The following is a 20610-nucleotide window of genomic DNA, read 5'->3' as shown; positions in this document are numbered from 1 at the left end:
TTTCCTCACTTTTGTTCTCTTCAGACACGGCCTCTTATTTTTGAAGAGATTTTTGTTATAAATTCCAAAATAAAAGGATATTTGAGCTCATTTTACACAATCCAATTAAGAAAACAATTAGATTGAGAATGCTAATCAATACTTCAATGCCATTCCATCCTTTTTATTAATTGTTTTTTTTTTTAAATTTTGTGCAATAAATCTTAAAAGGTGTGGCTCAAAACTCGAACCTATAAGCTGGAATTAATATACAAAACATCATATTATCTTACAAACAGGCCACAAATTCCTTCACATGCAATTCTAGGTTAAAAGCAACAATCAAGTAAGATTTGATCACATCAATTCAAAACTAGCATTCTCGTCTGAGGGCATTTCAAATCGAACTGAATGTCATTCGCCTATGGAGTTGCGGCGAGTCTCCATCAGAACATAAAAAAAAAACATCACTATCAAAAAATAGAGTTATCGCAGCACATTTTTTACTTTTTCCAACAGTTATAACCGACACATTTTACTTTTGCAGCGGTTCTAGCTAAAACCACTACATTTCTGTTGTGATTGCAATGCGCTGCAATGACATTCCGCAGAGGTTTTAGGATCGGTGTGATAGAATAAAGGATGTGCTAGTTTTAACAGCGGTTATAACCGTTGCTAATTAAGTTACATATTTGCGTCGGTTAGAACCGCCATAAAAATTAAAACCTAAACAAATTTTTAGTATTGTAGTGTTTTTCAGCGGGGCCAACAATTAAAACCAAAGTTACTCATTCTCACAAGTGCTTGCCAAATTAAAACCTAAACTTTTTCTTCACTCATTAAACTCCATCCCTCTCATTGCTAGACCAACAAAAAGACCAACTACTAACTTTATATAAAATATAGGTGGTAAAAGCTGTGCACAACCAATATGCATGTCTAACCAATTTGGCAAGCAGTTGTGAGAAATTATATGGATCATATGTATGTAAATGACTTGGTTGAAGCTAGGATGGGAAAAAATAAAAATGACTCTATTAGGACAAATGATAAAAATGCATTGATTAAAATTTGAAGAAAATACCTACGGACCCGAGCAACTGAATCGCTACCGGGAATTCTTTGGTGACAGCTACGGTGATGGAATCGCCGTTAGTAAAAACAGATTTGGTCGTGGATGGGCAATCGACGAAGATTCAACCACGCGAAGGGTCAAGATAGGAGATTCAACGAAGAGCATGCATGAGAATGGGTTGATAACGGCTGATTCGACGGAGAGCAACCAGGGATTCGGTGGCGGCGAATCTGGGGTTGGTGGATTCGACGTAGACGAGCGAATGGTGAGGACGCAGCAAAAAAGTCGAATGGTGAGGTTAGGGCACGGGGATGACAAATATCTTTGTTTATAGCAGTGGTTAAAACCGATGTTTATATTAATCTATAGCACCGACTTAACCCACAACTACATGTGGCGGTTAAAACTGCAGGGAAAAGATATACATATAAGCAGTTTTAAAACCACTGCTATCAAGTGCTGCGAAAATCCCACTTTTTTGGTAGTGCATATTTTGTATTTTTCTCTGCATTGTGAGTATTGTGATCTCAATATTGAAGTCGCACTATTCAAAATATTAAAATTAATAGGCCGGTTCGATTTGCCAGTGTCTACTGCAAATCAGATAATATTGTTCGGTTGGAGATGATCTGAACATGAAGCAATAAATAAGCTGGTTATTCTCAATTAGTAATGTAATATTCTTTTTATTTTCGTCATTCTTGCAAGAATACCTAGTGTTCTTTGGATTTGCATATAGGACAGCAAGATTCAAACTTATCTTACCGAGGAATTGAATTCAACAACAAGAACAAAAAAAAAATTAGCAATTCATTATTATTCTGAAACTACCATCAATTCTAACAAATCCTTATTTCCCTCGATCAGCACCAAAAAGAAAAAAAAAATGAAAGAAAAAAGTTAAGAAGATGGATCATATCTCAGAGAATGTTGGCGTTGCACCATTGATATTAGGCAAAGGAGAGCTTCCAGGCAGCTCGGTGTATTTGTATAATGCATTGGGCAAGTCGAAGAACTCTGTCGTAAACCCTTGCATGAACAACGGTACATCTGACAGCGGCGGATTGAGCTCAAAGTTGGTTGTCGCCGGCGTAACGGAGGGTCGTTGCTCCGGCGTCAATTGCAGTGTGTCATCCAATGATGGTTCGCTTAATTCTTCCTTTTTCTTTTCAACAGAGATCTTTCTTTTCTTGTTCAGATGGATGCTATCATCATTGTTAGAAGAAGATGTGGTTGGATTGTCGTTAATGTCATCATTGGAAGAGCGGGAGAAGCCGGTGAGCTTTTGGACAAGGGCCATAAAATCACAAGCCCGTGTGTGGATGATTTTGGGGGATTGTGTGTAGATTATGACCGGCGGACGATATGAGACAGAAGAAACGGAGGTGGATGAGGTGGAGGTGATGGTGGTGGTGGAGACTTTATTGAGCTTCATAATTGGTGAAGTTCGGACGAAGCCATTGATCTCCGGAGATGGATTCATTGTGGAGGCAAAATTGGTAGAAGTAGAGGAGAGGAGATGAGAAGATGAAAACGAAGGGATGGGGGAGAAAGAGAGAGGGAGAGAGAGGTGGGTAGGGACGGGAGTTTGGAATGCCTTGAAATAGAAGAGGGGAGAGATAAATATGAGCGTGGAGAGGGGCAACTCCAACCATTTAGGCCGTTCACGATGGGGGTGTTAAGGTGGAACGGCTGCAGGAGTTGTAGGCGAGCAAATAGAGAAAATTCCCTCTATGATCGATTTCGTTTGCTGTGCAGGAAGCTACAGAGTTTATGCACGTGTGAGATATATACAGGCCAAAAATTGGGGGTTATTAGGGCTGCAAGCAAACCAAATGTTCGACGATCGTTGCTTGATTCAATTAAAGCTTGTTTGTGATTGATTAATTAACTAAACAAGCACATTTGAACAATATTTTAAATGCTCAATCCTTAAATAAATAAGCTTGAACACTAATGTGTTCAGCTCAATTATGTTCGTGAACAATATCATTTAAAGCTCTTAAACAAACTCGACATTAAGCTTGATTCGAGTTATATTCAAAACTCGTGAATAAGTTCGATAAAAACTCAATTAATATCTGATAATATAAATAAAAAATATACATAATATAAATACTTTATATTTATTATAATATAGTGATATAATTATTGTTAAATATTAAAATTTAAAGTGATTAAATATTATAACATATGCTAACTAAAATTAAATTTACATATTTATTAAATTTTACTAAATAGGAAAGACAAAAGCAATGCGGCAAACGACGAACCCTTCATCATTTTTCCCTCGCCATTTTCCTATAGTTAAAAAAATTCATTAAATATGTTCACGAACATGCTCAAGATAATTGTTTGTTAGGAGGCTCGATAAAGCTCATTTGTTAAATTAATAAATATTTAGAAGTAGAGCATGTTTATAGTTCATTAAGGCTTATTTGTTTAAAGCTCAATAACTACTAAACGAACCGAACATGAACCAAACATAAACACAAACAATAAAACTCGAATCAAGCACGAACCAAACTTGAACGAGCTGATAATAATTGATCTCAAACATGAACACACATACTCGGCTCGGCTCGGCTCGGTTCATTTGCATCCCTAGGGGTTATAGTTTTTTCTTCAAAGTGCGTGCATATGTATTCTAAAAATCTATTTGGCAAAGGAGAAAATAAATTTTATTTTAAGTAAAGCTTACAAAAAAAAGAGCAGTTCATATATTTCTATCATTAAAGTGGCTATAAAATGATCAAAGTGTCTCACAGATTCTCGCGTCATTTTTTCCTTCATCTTTCTTACTTGTATGTCACTTAAAAAAAAAAAAAAAAAAAACCTACTCATAATAAAAAATATATATCAAACATGCAATCTAAAACGTGCATCCACCCCTAACATTCGCACTACTCATCTTGGATGAGAATACAGAAAGCAGCAGACGAAGCACAAACCCTAAATAGCAACAAATATAAAACATGAAGAAGATCGTGGGAAGGAATAACATGTTGACCGTTTTTTCCATACATATTCACAAGTAGAAGCCAGACATTGTGGATCTCAGAAACAAATTAAACTAATCTGCGCTATTCTGTCTTTGCACAGCGTTTCTCGAGCCAAGATACGATATTATCGAGTACCAGATTTATGGTTTCATCAGGTTCGCCTTCAAGAAGAGAATGGTACGCATCTTTGTAGATTAGAATCTCCTTGTCTGAGCTGCTTGCTTTCTCGTATAAAGCTTCGCTCACCGAGCAATCAGTTAATACATCCGCCTCACCATGTAGAATTAGCAAAGGAAGGGATACCTGAAAGATCAATCAGATCATGATGGGCTTTAACAAAGAACACTCGCAATAGATAGAACTATAAAGAATAAATTGCACATAGGTTCTTTTGTTTTTATAAGGCAGGGTATCAGGTCTATGTTTTCAATAACTCAAAAAAGGTCCCATGTTCTACTAAGGAGACTTTGCAGATAGAGAAGGGAGGGACCTAATGCTGGTGAATTTGCTTCTTACTGGCATGCATTGGATGAATGTCTAGGCAAATATAAGGGCATCTCCCTGTGCATGAGAGAGTCTCAACAGTGAGCCCCCACTATTCATTTGCAAAATAAAGTGAACTTTCAAAATAATGGAACTCTATGATGCACAAACATGGACACGAGATGAACTTTCAAGATGTTAATATTAGGATGTCTATCATTCATCGAGAGAGAAGATGTCAATGCTGTCGAGAGTTGGGCATTGATGTTATCCAGTAAATATTGGACGTCAATGTTAAGAGGGCATTTATCATCGATGTTGAGAGGGCGTTGGTTGTCGTTGTTGAGAAGACGTCGGACCAAGATGAGATGTCAAGTTGTGGGTGTAGAAATTGCTAACATCAAGCATCAATGTAAAGACGACGTAAGACTTTGATATGAAGATTGTTTTGAAATATTGATGTTGTAACGACGTCAGACATCGATGTTGAGATGACATTAGACATTATTGTGAAATCAAAGTTATAACCCGCCAAAAAAAAAATGAAAATGAGAATATTCAATGAATGGGGTATTAAATGTGGCCGATTAATTTGGCATTATGAATAAGAAATAAGAAATTTAGTTTTTATATTTTAAATAAGTATAAATTTAAATACAATAAATTATATTTAAAATTATAAAATATTTAAGATACGCATGTTACACATGCGTGTCCAATTTGTATTTAATATTATTTTTTTAATCGGACACATTTTCAACGTGTCCAACACGTGTCGGAGGAGTGTCAAATGCGTGTCGTGTCGGACACTGCATGCCTCTTTGAGGAGAAGTGTCGGTGCATCATAGATGGAACTTGAATAAGAATTTAAAGGGTATCTCATTTCAGGGTAGATGATAACAGGAGAGGCATATTTATTGAAGAAACTAAGCAAATGAATCTACCTGGTGATTTACGAAATTATATATAAAGAGAGAGAAAGAGAAAAAGACCAAAATGTCCCTTGGTTTTTTATTAAGGATCAAAATGGTTCTTTAACATTGTTATCCCTTGAGTCTTTAACAATGAATCAAATAGTCTCATGATGAAACTATTTTGATCCTGTTTAAGAAGAGTTGAGAGATCATCCCTTAATAGGGGATTATTTTAGTCTTTCATAAAGAGTCAATTGACCATTTGATTCTCTCTCTCTCTCTCTCTATATATATATATATATATAATCCTATGCATAAAAAGACGAGTAGAAAAAAGGCAGGCATCCGTAGACATGGGTAAAGTTTTATATACGTGAATGGAGCATTTGAATAATAGGCTGAAAAACACAAATGGCAGGAAAATCAATTACATTCAATTTTTAGGTAGTAGGTGTATTTTTCACTTCAAGCAAATCTTATGAAAACTCATTGCTACGATGTCACTACCCCTTAATGTCCTTCCCTAAAGCAGAGTATTCTTTTTCCTCAGTATGTCTCATGTCACTTGTTTTAATTCATACAAGAAGAAATCTCAGATATAGATAACTATAATCTTTTTTCAAACCAGCTCCTCATAGAGCACCAAAAATGGATAGCTAAAGTTAGAATACAAAAGAGGATAGGAAGAGCTATATTTTAAAACTGGGTTTAGGTCTCATCCTGAATGCTCCAGTTTCGGTAGTTCTTGTATTTTGACAATTTCGTCAGCTTATAAATTCAATATCATTAATTTCGGATAGTTTTTCAAAATTAAATATTTCAGAAGTAATTTGTAAGTATCTAATTGGTGCTTGAATTATAACAAACATTAAAGTTGGTGGGCCCTTGATGATAAATTCTAGAAAATATTTGATCAATGCTAAATGGCTTTGTAAGTTTATGAGGCTTCAAATGAAACTACTTGACGTTTTTTAGAAACTTCATCGAAACTGTTGAAACCCTGTCAAACCAAAATGATTTAACGGTCTCAAACTGTTTTCAACAGAGCCAATTCAAAACCAACAAAATTAAAAAACTGATGTCTTGTCACCAGAAAGGTAAAGGTTAAGAGTATGCACCTTTTGTGGGAATAACTTATTTATCAAATTCGTGCATTACACTTCTATAATGCACATATATAAGAATTATTCAAAAGACCGTCCGTTTTCAAATCTTATAAATATTGGGTCTATAATAATTTCACTTTCATGAAAAATGTTTCGTTTTAAAGTCTAATTTAACACATCAAGAATAGATTTTGATCAAAATTGTTTTCATATAATTTCGTTCAAAACTTTTGAGTTTAGTCAACATGATTTTGTGTTTTTCACCACCCGAACTATTTTATGGCCGATTTCATTAACTTCACCTTTAGACTTCAAAATTGACAAAATTTACATTAATGTCTACAGTTTTGTTTCAAACATTCTTTCACTCTTCTTATATTTTTATTAGCTTGAGTACATTTGACCTCAGATGTCTATTTAGCATTCATCGCATACGATTGCATGCCTATATTTAATCCCATTACCATAAATAAAGAACGTTCAAGCACCAAGAATATGCATTAAGTGAGTTTTATATCAGAAATACCTAGCAAAACTCAAATTATCGCCAAAATTGCATCTAATTATAATATTGACAATTTGATCAAGAAAAATGATACCATGTGTTGCGATGACAAAAATTCCTGTCTAAGAAAACATAATACTTGGCTTGAAACACATACATCTCAAAAGAATTTGAAAAAAAAAAGAACTAGTGCAAAAGTTTATTTAGATTGACTAAGTCAATGACCAAACAAGCTCATAACAATATGCCAGCTCCTATAGATGACTTGATGCATCACTCTTCGTATGTGGACAACAAATCAATTGGATTAAGGCCAAAAAATGTAGAATTGTTTGAATCGACTGGTCTACATGCAAGCCAAAATGGCTTAAGCTTAATCAGGTCGATCACCCCCTTCGCATGTGACCTAAGGCAAGTGATCCCATTGAAAAGCAACTACTATCGAGCAAGATCCTGATTAAATGTCCTAAAGAGTGGCTCCCATGAGTAAGCAATAGTATGGGAGGTGTGTAGACAAAGCTTTTGTGTATTATAAGTCCCTGGGAGCACTCCACAGTAAGTGGGCCCTAGAAGGAAAACTTTGCTTTGAACAAGAAGCACATAAAAAGTCATTATGAGAGCTCATCAATGAGTGAGACTTCAAAAGGAAGGTGTATGAATAATGTTTCAGCCTATTCAAAATTCCTATGAGAGATTATCAATAAGTGACCGGTAGAGGACATCTAGTGTTGGTCACATACACATTAAAATAAGTAAGTCATCGAAGGGCATGTGTTAAAAACAAGATCTCTACATAGTTAAGTCCTCAACGGGTTTACCAATAAGTAATCTCCAAAGGGGGCATCTAGTGCTAGCAGGGGCCTTGCGATTTCAGATACTCAAGAGAAGCCACCATTGAGTGAGACCCCAAGAGAGCATATGATGCAATAATAGGTTCGTACAGAGTAAAGAACTCTAAATGACAGAAAGAGATCTAGTGGCCAATACCTTGCCTACTCAACACAACCAAAGGTATTTATCAACTACAAAAGTTCAAGAGATATTTGAAGTTTGCATAAGCATCTTAAAATATAGAAGATATACTTAGTGAGAAAGTTTCAATCCCATCAAGTTCCCCAAGAATTAGCTTGGATGGATTCTGCCTCTCCCAAAAGGCACACATATCAACCATATAATCCACCTCGTGACATCCTTCGAAAAATTTTAACCAAAAATTTTGCATATAAAGCTTATTTCTTCCATACAAGAAAGGATACAACCATGGAGACATAATTTCATCCATGGCCCTAAGGAAATGCTTGAATTTCTCTCATCTAGGAAATGGGCATGGCCTTGAAGTTCCCTCATGTTGCAACATTTTTTTAACCACTAACACGCTCAAATCAAAAGAATGGAGGACATATATCGAGCATCCAAAAATAATGAAGGCCATATGTCAGGACTGTAAAATCATTATCTAATCAAGCGTGTCTCCGATAAGACAAGACAATCAGGTAATTTCCACCCTCAACATTCAAAATTATATAGAACTCTAAGGTACCGTATTTAGCAACCAGAGCTAAACAAACACTAGTTGCAGACCTAGTTCAATAGAAGTAGAACTGCAGAAAGAAAGCTTTTCTATAGGTGATTATTGATATTCACTATTTTATCAATTTGAAGAATCAAAACAAGTTCAACGTTTGTTTTTTACCTCTGCTAGCTGGCATTCAATTTCTTGAGTGGTTTTGAGCAACTCACAAGCCGTCTTCAGCCGTGGCTTGTCCTTATATGCAATAACGTTATAAGAAGCCTGCAAGACAAGAAAATAAAAGCATTTTCATACATATTCTATAGGGTATATCTACAACTGAAATACAAAAGTCCATTCAATGGGGTGGAGGCAGCTCAAAAAATATTTTTGTGGGTTAGGAATCAATATTTAGCCAGATAAACTCAACCAGGGCCTTAAAAAAGGTCTGCTCATAAAATGGCTAGGCTAGGCTTGGAATAAGATGATAAGGGTCTGGTCCAGCTTCTGCTCCATCTATAATTCCAGCATACTTTAATTGCATGTCAGAACTACTTGAAGATCCAATGGCAAAATGACAAATTAGAGAAAAATTTATTCAACACAATAATCAAGGCAAATTTTGGATCGGTTGGCATGCAAATAAGCCAGGTATAGTGAGCCTAATGTGGAATTCACTAGAAAAACTCACCTGAAACTCTAGATGTTAAACTGACTAGGGAATAACCATAGACAAAAAAAATTGCCATACTCAAACAAAAGATAGAAGAGAAAGAAACCAACCTGCTCTCGTTTCTTCAGCTCTTTAAAACCCATCTCTGCTATATCTTTTGGTGGAACCAACTTCATTTTTGGAAAAAGTATTGAAATACACGTAAGCAGCTGCAGTAAAGGCCAAGGAGGTAGAACATCTTCTCCCATCTATAGAGAAGTATTTATCATTAAGAGGTAACATTTAGATTAGCATGTTCTATGTTACTCGAAGCGAAATTACCTTACACATAGGTGCTACTAGAACGGCACCATCCCATGCATGGGGTTGTTTAAAATGCACCTTGAGAGCAACTGCTCCACCCATAGATTGCCCAAACAGAAAACTCGGAAGACTCTGGTATTTGGGATTTTCTGACATTTTAAGAACAAAGAAATCACATAGCCAAGGGATATCAGTATTTATGTAAGAATATGCTACCATAAGAAACACTAATGAAAATACTCATAGCATGTCTCTGTGTGTTCATAGGTATGCATGTGTGTACATTTTGGTTGTGCATGTCTCCGTATTATCTTTGTGTGTTTGTGTTGACATGTATATGCAAGGACACAAGCGCATGTGTGTTCAAAAGCATCCATGGGTGTTTGATGTCAAATATAAACTGAGATTCAAATAAGCTCATCATACAACAACATCAAGCCTTTATCCCAATATGTGGGGTCGGCTACATGAATCTTTTTTCTCCATTGTGTCTTATTAAAGATCAAATTCTCATTTAAATCTAATAAAGAAAGGTCATTCCTAATATTTTCTAACCAGGTCTTTTTAGGTCTGCCTCTACCTTTCTTAACATAAGTCAAATCTAACACCTCTACTCTCCTAACCGGGTCATTGGAAGGCCGCCGTTTTATGTGACCAAACCATCTAAGGAGACTATCTCTAATCTTATCTTCTACTGGAGCTACTCCAACCTTTTCACGTATATGCTCATTTCGTATCCTATCTCTACGGGTAAAGCCACTCATTCACCTGAGCATCCTCATCTCTGTCACACTTAACAAAGAATTATGCTTCTCTTTTAATGGCATCTCCTAAGTATTTCCACACCTCTATTGGAATATCATCAGTTCCAACAGCTTTTCCACCCTTCATTTTCTTTAAAGCCTCTCTAACTTCAGTTTTACTAATACGCCGATAAAAACAGAAATCTTTATTTTCATTTAGGGTGCTAAGGTCACTATAGTCAATCTTATTTTCACAATCTTCATTAAAAAGTTTAGCAAAATATCTCATCCACCTTTGTTGAATATCATCTTCTAAGAAAAATATTTTTTTTATCTTCATCCTTAATACACTTCACTTGAACTAAATCTTTATTATTCCTATATCTTTGTTTGGCTAATTTATATATATATATATATATATATCTTTTTTTCTCCTTAGTATATAATCTATTATATAAATCACTAAAAGTTAAGGTTTTTGCATCGCATATTGCTTTCTTAGATTCCTTACGAGCCTCTTTATAGCTTTCCAATTATCAGAATTTTTAAAATTAAACCAATTTTTATAACAAATCTTTTTATTCTTAATCTTTTATTGCACATTTGGATTCCACCACCAACTATTTTAACTATTAGGAGCTTTTTCATTTGATACTTCAAGCATATCTTTTGCAATATTCTTAATATCATTAGCCACTTTATCCCACATAATATTTGCATCCTCATGCACAGATAAAATCTTAAGATCTAAAATCTTACTCTCAAAAATATTTTTGTTAATATTCTTTAAATGTCCTCATTTAATCCTGAAATATTGTTTTACTTTCTTTTTTATTATCTGTCCCTTTATCTTAAAGTCCAAAACTAATAATCGATGTTGGGTACATAAATTTTCACTCGGAATAACTTTACAATCTTTGTAATTTGACCGATCTAATTTTCTTATAAGAAAATAGTCAATCTGGGTTGTATTATATCAATTTTTATAAGTGATGAGATGCTCATTTATTTTCTTAAATAAAGTATAGCAATTGAAAAATCATAAGCTAAACAAAAATCTAAAATGGTCTTGCCACCTTCATTTGTTGTTCCAAAAACATAGCCACCATGAATGCTTTTAAAATCATCTACATCTCTACCAACATGTCCATTTAAACCTCCTCCAATAAAAATTGTTTCTTCTAGAGGTATCTTTTGTAATAATTCTTCTAAGTCATTCCAAAAATTTAATTTAGAACTCATATACAAACCTACTTGAGGGACATAAGCACTTATAATATTAACAATCTTATCATCAATAACAATCCTTCAAGCTATAATCCTTCAAACTCTTATCTATAATAACACTTACACCATTTCTAATACGACTCATACCCGAATACCAAAGTTTAAATCATAAACTATCAATTTTCTTAGCCTTCTCTCCAACCCATTTAGTTTCCTGAATGGACAAAATATTTATCTTCCTATGAGTCATAATATCTATTAATTCTATTAATTTTCCAGTAAGGGAACCTATATTCCAAGTTCCTATCCTAATTTTAGTTTTATGAACTAGCTTCTTTGCCCACATCCGCCCTTGATATGGGAACCCTTGCCTATTTAACACTGCACCAGGGCGCCGGTACAACGACCCTTGCACACTTGTCACTGCATTCAGGCCATGCAGCGCGTCGCTTCCAGGGAACGTCCTAACATTAACAAAATTTCATAAAAGATTTATGTCATTATTATTCGACAAGTTTTACGCTGGCTGTCGACTACCTAACGCAACCCTCCACTTTTCTCATTCAGGACTTGGGACCTGACAACGGTAGTATTAAAATTAGCTCATCATAAAAAAAATAAAAATAGACATGCATACATGAAATATGTCTTTTTCTATCCAAATTAAAGTATGCAATGCAACTTTATGAGTATTGATATGTCAATAAGAAATTCATTTGATAAAGCATGAATCTCCACAAAATTTCCAAATCTCAAAACACCTAGATCTTTGAACTATAACTTTTGGAATATACTATGAGACCATCCGAGCCTTGTTTTTAGTAAACTTATAGTCACAAAAAATCCTATCAATAAGAGAAGCCAGATGAAAAAAAAAAAAAGAAACCCTCGATCCAAGTTCAAATAGGTTAAAAGCAAACACTCAAAAGTATAATTTCAAACATCAAAAGATCATTTGAGTAGACAATCAACATCCGGTTGTCATGTGTTTTTTGCTAAAAAGAGCATATTTACAAGAAGAATCTGATAAGTTCAAGATCATTAAATTTTGAGTTCACTAATATGATAAAAGGCTTAATATAAAAGATAAAATAATCAAGATGGATAAACTCTGATTGTTTGAAGGAGTTCTAATTTTTTTCATAAATGATCAGAACACCCCTCAAAATTCTATAAATATACTATCGGGCTATTTTTCTACATATTCAAAAGTGCGGAAGGGTTCCAAAGTGGATTTCAACAAAAAAAATTCTTTCACTAGGAGAACTCCAGAGCTCTAACTATCAGCAAATGATACTCATCAGCCAATCGTGACACTTGTAGTCAACCAATGCTAATGCCTATCATCGCCCAATGCTAACATCAATTATCGAACAAACCCAATGCTAGCAAGCAACCAATGTCAACACTTCACCTTGCCCAACATCGATGTCGTCCTCCCCCACCCAACATCGATGCCCACCCTGACCCAACAACGATGGCCATTTTTGTCTAATACCAATGCTCATCGTCAAACAATATCCATGCTCATCATCAGCCAACACCAACATCAAATGTTTGTCAATCACTGCACCCAATGATTGCCTCCCTGTTCATCAATTTTTTCTCTGACAAGTAGAACGATCAAGCAAACTACAAACCATCACATAATGATTAATGTTCTCAGTCAAACATATGAAGCATGATATTAACTCACATGTGAAGAGAAATTAAAGGGACCAACTCCCAAAATTAATTTAAGATGCAAAGATCATTGAGCTTCATGGAAAGCTAGATGATTTGGACAAGGGAGATGGACAAGGGAGAAGAGTACAACCCATTATCTTATAAGTGAAAAAGAAAGATGAACCATCCAATTTCGATCAATGAGTCATGAGTTTTCGTTCATCATATTTTATATATAACAAAATATTTTGTGATAGGCATTACGTTAAAGAAGGAAACAATTAATGATTAAAAAGGAAACTCCAACCTTCTAAAGTTAAGGTAGGCGATCTCATTTCTAAATTAGAGTAATGTTTTCTAAGGCCCTTATTTATAGGTCATAACATGAAAAAATAGAAAATTACAAAAATGCCCCTTGGGCCACAACACTCAAATAAATTAACCTAGGGGTAAAATAGAAACTAAAATGCAGAAAATAATTCATAAATGACAACTTAAATTAGAGCCGTCGATTTAGACGCCTCCTATGATAGATGCGCCAGATCTTCGTGCTAATGTCCGCATCATTTTTTTAGACATGTCACATTATTTAATATAGTTATGATTCTTGTTTGTTTACATACATAACATGATTAATAATTATAAAATCATAATATCATATAATTTATAATGATTTATCCCAATACAAAATGATCATTCTTATTGACATAAATGAAATGTACATTTCTAGGTTATGTTTCAACCATTAATATTGTAAAATATAATGATCATATAAATAAATGTTGCATGCGAATGTTTCAATCATTAAATGAAATTATATATAGAAATATTTAAATGTTCATATTGAATAATGGAGATCATCCCCTCATAGTATTAGATAAAAACATAGAGGTTTGCATGCCTTACCTCACTCGGTGTTAGGATACAGTTGGAAAAGAATATTAACATTGAAGTATCTTAAATGGTACAAAAAGACGGTGCTCTTATGATAGAAGTATTATAAAATAAGATTAAATATGATATGATTAGATGAGCACTTTTGCTTGCTCAAGCTATTCATGTTTAATGGAATGTTCTGTTTCTTTTCATGCTCACCTTCGAATAAAATTCAGATGTTATGTGATTTTGTGCATGATAACTAGCCTACAGTTTCTTCTTTATTCATTTAAGCTATTGTAATTTAGAATTATAATATAATATTTAAAACTCATATTTCTTACTTAATAAATATTTAGAGGAATATATCACATTGATTAAATGATGAACAAATAGCATTTGTGTAGCAAATGACAAGTTCTTATATTTGCTAATGTTCTTACAACTATATTATATGTTGTTGTTCTTTTGAAATAATTATACTTTATGGATTAGTGACTCTTTTAACGTATTGGAAGATGTGTTAGTAGAAAATTAATCATACAATATTTCAAAAATTATTATATAGGCATAAGGTATTTAAATTATCGTTCAACCATCTATTATAAAATATACATTTACTTGCTCAAGTTGCATATGATTTATAATGATTTATCCCAATACAAAATGATCATTCATATTGATATAAATGAAATATACATTTGTAGGTTATGTTTTAATCATTAATATTGTAAAATACAACAATCATATAACGAAATGTTGCATGCGAAGGTTACAGTAAATGAAATTATATATAGAAATATTTTAATGTTCATGTTGAATAATGGAGATCATCCCCTCATAGTATTAGATGAAAACATACAGGTTTACATGCCTTAGCCTCACTTCGGTGTTAGGATAGAGTTGGAAAAGCATATTAACATTCAAGTATCATAAATGGTACAAATAGATGGTGCTCGTATTATAAAATAAGATTAAATATGATATGATTAGATGAGCACTTTTACTTGCTCAAGCTATTCATGTTTAATGGAATGCTGTGTTTCTTTTTCATGCTCACCATTGAATAAAATTCAAATTCTATATGATTTTGTGCATGATAACTAGCCTACAGTTACTTCTTTATTCATTTAAGCTACTGTAATTTAGAATTATGATATAATATTTAAACTTCATACTTCTTACTTAATAAATATTTAGATGAATGTATGATATTGATTAAATGATGAAGAAATGAACAAAATTTGTGTAACAAATGAATGGTACTTATATTTAATGTTCATACAACTATATTATATGTTGTCGTTCTTTTGAAATAATTAAATTTTATGGATTAGTGACTCTTTTAATGTATTGGAAGATGTGTTAGTAGAAAATTATGATAGAATATTTCAAAAGTTATTATATAGGAAGAAGGTATTTAAATTTCCATTCAATCATCTATTATTTCCTAGTAATCCAATCTTTTAGGTCGGGTCATGATAAATAAAAAGCTCCCCAAAATAATCAAAGTACAATATCAATTTAAGAATTCAAGTTAGGAACTCATCCACATAGTATGCTCTCTTAGAGAACAATATTAAGTAATCAACTTCAAGGGAAAGTCCAATAAAAGCATGAAGAAAATCAAAAGTTCAGCTGAATATTTTCCAACCAATCTCAGCTCAGCCATGAATATATGAACAATCTCTATACTGGGTCACCTCAAGAAATACTTGCAAACAAGAGGAAAAAAAAAAGGAAATGTCAACTTAAAATTCTTTATCTACAAAATTGAGTGACTTTTTCAACTGAATATTTCTAACCAATCTCAGCTAAACCATGAATATATGAACAATCTCTATACTGGGTCACCTCAAGAAATACTTGCAAACAAGAGAAGAAAAAAGGAAATGTCAACTTCTAAAATTCTTTATCTATAAAATTGAGTGACTTTTACATGGATATGATGAAAACAGCTTGTGATAATAAGTTTATACCCAAAAAATAAATCAGGAACAAAAGACGAGCAATTCAACAGTAGTTGAAATCATAACTATAAGGGTGCCTGTATAACCAGTTGGATCGGTTTAGCTGAACCAAGCCTAACCAAAGAGCAGGCGAGCAAATGGATTGCGAGCGAGCGGCCGATCAAGCAATAGGGCGAGTGGACAACTGCAATTTGGACAAGCACGGGTTCGGGAGCATTCATGAGCATATAATGCGACTCCTCACATGCGATTTTAATGATTCGCTTTGTCCAATTAAACAAACAAACCAAAGGAACCGAGAAGACAGTGCCAAGAGGAATAAGAAGGAGAAAAGAGATTTGTCAGTCAAATTTTTAATTTTGCATAAATTTCTCTGTGATTTTAATCTAAGAAGAGATTAATATCTTGATTAGAGGCGTAAGAAGGAAGTTGGGCCAGAGTTCTTAGGTTTTTAATTTTGTCAACAAAAACTAGGTAAGTCATTTTACTTTTATATTTTTCCTATTCAAATTTAAGTATAATATAAATGTATAATTATTAGTTCTACTAAAATAATAACAAACGGATGTTTAATAGGAAGAAATCAAGTTGCTTGAAGTTTCAATTTAGCAAGGAAGAAACAAATTTGAAGTAAAAGATACAAGTTATATGATTGAAATTTTCAATCTATTTTAGCAAATTCTATATCCAATGTAATTAGAAATATAGTTTGTTAAATTAGAGGAATTTGACATTTTTTACAGAGTTGACGATTCCTTTAGAATTCGATCTAATAATATTTAATGTCAATTAATATTATTTTGGAACAGAGGGGAAATTAAATACTTAAATTGTTAGTATATTAAGTGTTTTATATTATTGAAAGAAATGAATTAACCGTCCAATCATCTATTTCCGCATTGTTAATTTGAGACTCTGAGCCAGGTCATTACAAAAGTGGTATCAGAGCTCAAATAGGATATGAATCATACTGAAAGAACCATTAGGTTGTAATTGAGTTTAAGAAAGTTGATATTCTATAAAATTATGAATTTTTATTTGATACTTTATTTTATTTCAGGACTTGGTATCTTGAAGAAGAAGTGAAAATGCATGTCCTAACTATTGTTGTTAATATTAATGCACTAACCCAAATAATAACAATATTGATTCAATTGTTTCAGGATTCAAGATCTCATCCATTAGGAAGTGGTAGTAACATTAACATGTCATTGGACAATTATTTAATGATATTTTAGGATATGTGATCGTCATTGTTTAAAGGAGTAGAGGACCAACAGAGGCAAAAAATTGGTTATTGCATATTGAAAAGATATTAGAGGGGATATTCTTTCCAAACAAGATAAAGGTTTCATTGATGATATTTGTACTTGATGGCGAGATTGAAAGTTGGTGGAGAGGACAATGTCAAGATAAGTTTGGAGGGATACCTAATATCCAGATCAAATGAAATGAGTTTACTTTACTCATGTGTTCATAGATTAGTTTGTACTTCTTTCTGCAAAGAGGCATAGACAATAGGATAAAAAAAGGCTTGACACTTTAAGTGCCAGAGAATTCTACGATGTTTCTTTTGCTCATATATTACTTCTTCTTAATCCCTCTATTTTGCATATTTGAGTCTTTTGCATTTTAAATATAATTAATAGTCTTAAAAGTTATTTGACCCAAAGAAATATAATTACATGAGTAATAAACTAGAAGGATGAACCCTCTAGTTGGAGCCCTAAATGCATCAGAAGCCCAAGCTTAAAGACCCACAGTTATAATCTGTAATTATTACTCGCTTGTTTAAAGTAGGCAACTCATATGTCATTTTTACAGCATTTTAAAATTGTAATAATTTAGATATTACTTTTCTATTGTTGATCCATATATGTACATGTGATAGTTTGTTACTGAGTGCGTATTAAAAATGCACATTTTCTCTTAGGTTTTTTCACTTATTTTGAGTGAGAGTGGTTTGAACATGTGATATTCAAAAGGATCTTAGGACAAAATTAAGATTTCTACCAATTAAATATAAAAACTTAAAATCAATAATAAGATATCCATTTTTCCAAATAAAAAATTGCATGGCTCACTCTAATGAGCCAAGTTTTCAAAATAAAATAACTATTCATAACCAATATATCTTATGTAGAAAGCCCTCACATTAAGAATTACATAACAAATAAATATGCATTCAACGATTTAGCATTTGCATACCCTCATGGTCACGTATCTTAGCCAAAAAGTCAAGTTGTAAACCCTATTTTCTAAATAAAGACAGCCTTCTCTTTCCTTCATATGCATTGAAACTGGATGCCATGAATTTAAAAGCATTTAGGAGGGTTAGCTGGCGCCCCTATCCAGGTAAGGTTGTATTTCTAGAGATCGGCCTGATTTAGTCTCAGGTGAGGTATAGGTTTGTACGTCTCTTGCATTTTGTTAGACATATATTCAAGATAATATCCCTCAATAGTTCTCACCTTAAGTATACAATCCAAGGTGGAAGTTTGTACTAGTCCCCTCATAGCCCTCACATTTTAGACATTTCCTTCAACCTATATTGTTGTAATATAAGCCCCAACTTTCTAAATCAAATTGATCAATTTAAATAAAATAAAAAAAAAACTAATTTTATAATGCAAACCTCAATACAGGATAGTTTGAATACCTATGAGTTTCTCATAATCAAGTATTCCTACATTTTTCTCCATTTGGCTTCCATTTTTTAAAATTTTATTTAAAGTTAATTGCATCTTTCTTAAAATTCCTAAATACCAAATCTTTTAATATGAATTTCTCAAACTCAAAAGAAAAAATATTAGTCAGTATTCTAATGACTATAAAGAAATCAATGGTTTAATCAAAAGTATTCTCAAGTAATAAATATTTGAGATGTAATTAGTTATAAAGGCTTGCTCTTATGAGGCATCCGTACTCCAGAATAAAATAAATCATATTCAACCAAATATTGAATAGAAAAATTTTTTTGTTAAAAATATAAAATTGTGAGTTTTATTATTGAGTCCAAAGAGAAATAATATTTATGTGATTCAAGATAATTTATAATTTTCTATGTCGTGCTCAATCACAAAATATCTCAATTTGTTGAGATTGGATGATAAAATTTCACCAACAACTAGTTACTAAATTAGAACTTATTCTAATGGTGCATAGATAAAGCCTTACTTCACTTTTTGTGTGAGTGTTCACTCAAAAATGTCCACAGAAAAGGCATGGCATGGCTAGCATAAAATTTGCCTTGAGTTAAATAAATTCATATTTATAGTAAGGCTGCAACATACCTTTGACTTTCGAAAAATGCTCAATCACATCATCTACAAGACTGTCAAAACTAGGTATGTAACCATGAAGTCCATCAGAGAGCCCATACCCAGGGTAGTCCAATGCAAAAACTCCATAGCCAGATGCCGCAAGCTTCTTAGCAATTCCTATAAAAACGGTGCATATATTTACATTCAGAAAAAGCATGAAATGAAATCATTAAGGAAAACCGTGCATATAGTTTAAATTTGGAAAAAATATGAATTCTACAATAAAACCCAATTTATTGCAGATGTGATGTAAATTTAACAGGCATATGTGTCACTTACCTTCAAAGAAAAATGTACAAGTGTCACCATAGCCATGACAGAAGCATATCAAAGCCTTTACAGGAGAGTTTCTGGGAAACCAACTTTTGGAGAAGATCTCAAAACCTTTTGAATTTGTCTCAATTGACTGCATAGTGTAGACACACATGTAGATGAGAAAAAACAACAATACAAGAAATTAATTGGCAAGACAAGAAAAACAACAAAATCAGTTGACCCTTCTATTAATATTATTAATAAAAATACTTGAAACTTTGTCCTCTCAAATCTTAGGTACATAGTATAATCTAATCCATTAAAGGACAAGCAAATAACACAAATATCCAACTATTTTACATCAATAAAAACGAGATGAGCAAATTTATTTGAAAAGTCAGCATTATCCTTTTTTTTAATTTTAAATATTTATATTTTTTTATTTTTATATTTTTTTAACATTATCTCTGTATTAGGACATTGGCTACATTTTCAATTATAATATTGGTTAAATTTATTGCACTTGAGCCCTGACCGTTCAATCTTTACTTTAAATCAATGATTAATCAAAACCACGTATCAATCCAATCACATTTTTTTTCCTTTTTGTCTCTTTAACTTGATCATTCTCACTCCAAAGAAGCAAAATCACACATTATTTTTTTTTTTTTTTAATCCTTGATATCACTTGCACTCATGGTTTTAAAAACCGAACCACACCGACCGGTTCGATTGGTTCAACCGTAAATCAGTAATAATAAAAAAGCAAAAAAATTATATAAATCATACAAACAACACTTTACAAGTCATGTGAGACTAAACCATACAAAGTAAAAAAGCACTCTTTAGTTTCATGTTTACAGCACATATATTTTTTTAAACAATTTTTTTAATTAATTTATATAATATAAATAATATTTATTTTTTTATTTGGCAATATTTAAATTTAACTATTTAATTTTTTATATATTTAATTATATATTATAATTTTTATATATTTA

At 32.7% G+C, this 20610-nt stretch overlaps 2 protein-coding genes across 2 annotated transcripts; both read right to left on the bottom strand.

The window, feature by feature from the left end:
- Positions 1 to 1865: 1865 nt before the first annotated feature.
- LOC110102216 lies at positions 1866 to 2801 on the bottom strand. The gene has a single exon (XM_020830442.2). It carries the CDS (start codon positions 2535 to 2537, stop codon positions 1968 to 1970), a length of 570 nt encoding a protein of 189 aa, XP_020686101.1. The 5' UTR covers positions 2538 to 2801; the 3' UTR covers positions 1866 to 1967.
- A 1119-nt stretch (positions 2802 to 3920) lies between these two features.
- LOC110102215 (caffeoylshikimate esterase) lies at positions 3921 to 19760 on the bottom strand (the record flags this gene model as incomplete). The annotated part of the gene is given in 6 exon segments (XM_020830441.2): positions 3921 to 4359; positions 8758 to 8856; positions 9358 to 9495; positions 9569 to 9699; positions 19325 to 19471; positions 19634 to 19760. Coding segments are annotated over 6 exon segments (864 nt in total), but the record flags the coding sequence as incomplete, so codon positions are not given.
- Positions 19761 to 20610: the final 850 nt, after the last annotated feature.

The sequence above is a fragment of the Dendrobium catenatum genome, unplaced genomic scaffold (assembly GCF_001605985.2).
Source record: "Dendrobium catenatum unplaced genomic scaffold, ASM160598v2 fragScaff_scaffold_557, whole genome shotgun sequence".
NCBI lineage: Eukaryota > Viridiplantae > Streptophyta > Magnoliopsida > Asparagales > Orchidaceae > Dendrobium > Dendrobium catenatum.
This window is presented reverse-complemented; position numbering and strand designations above follow the sequence as displayed.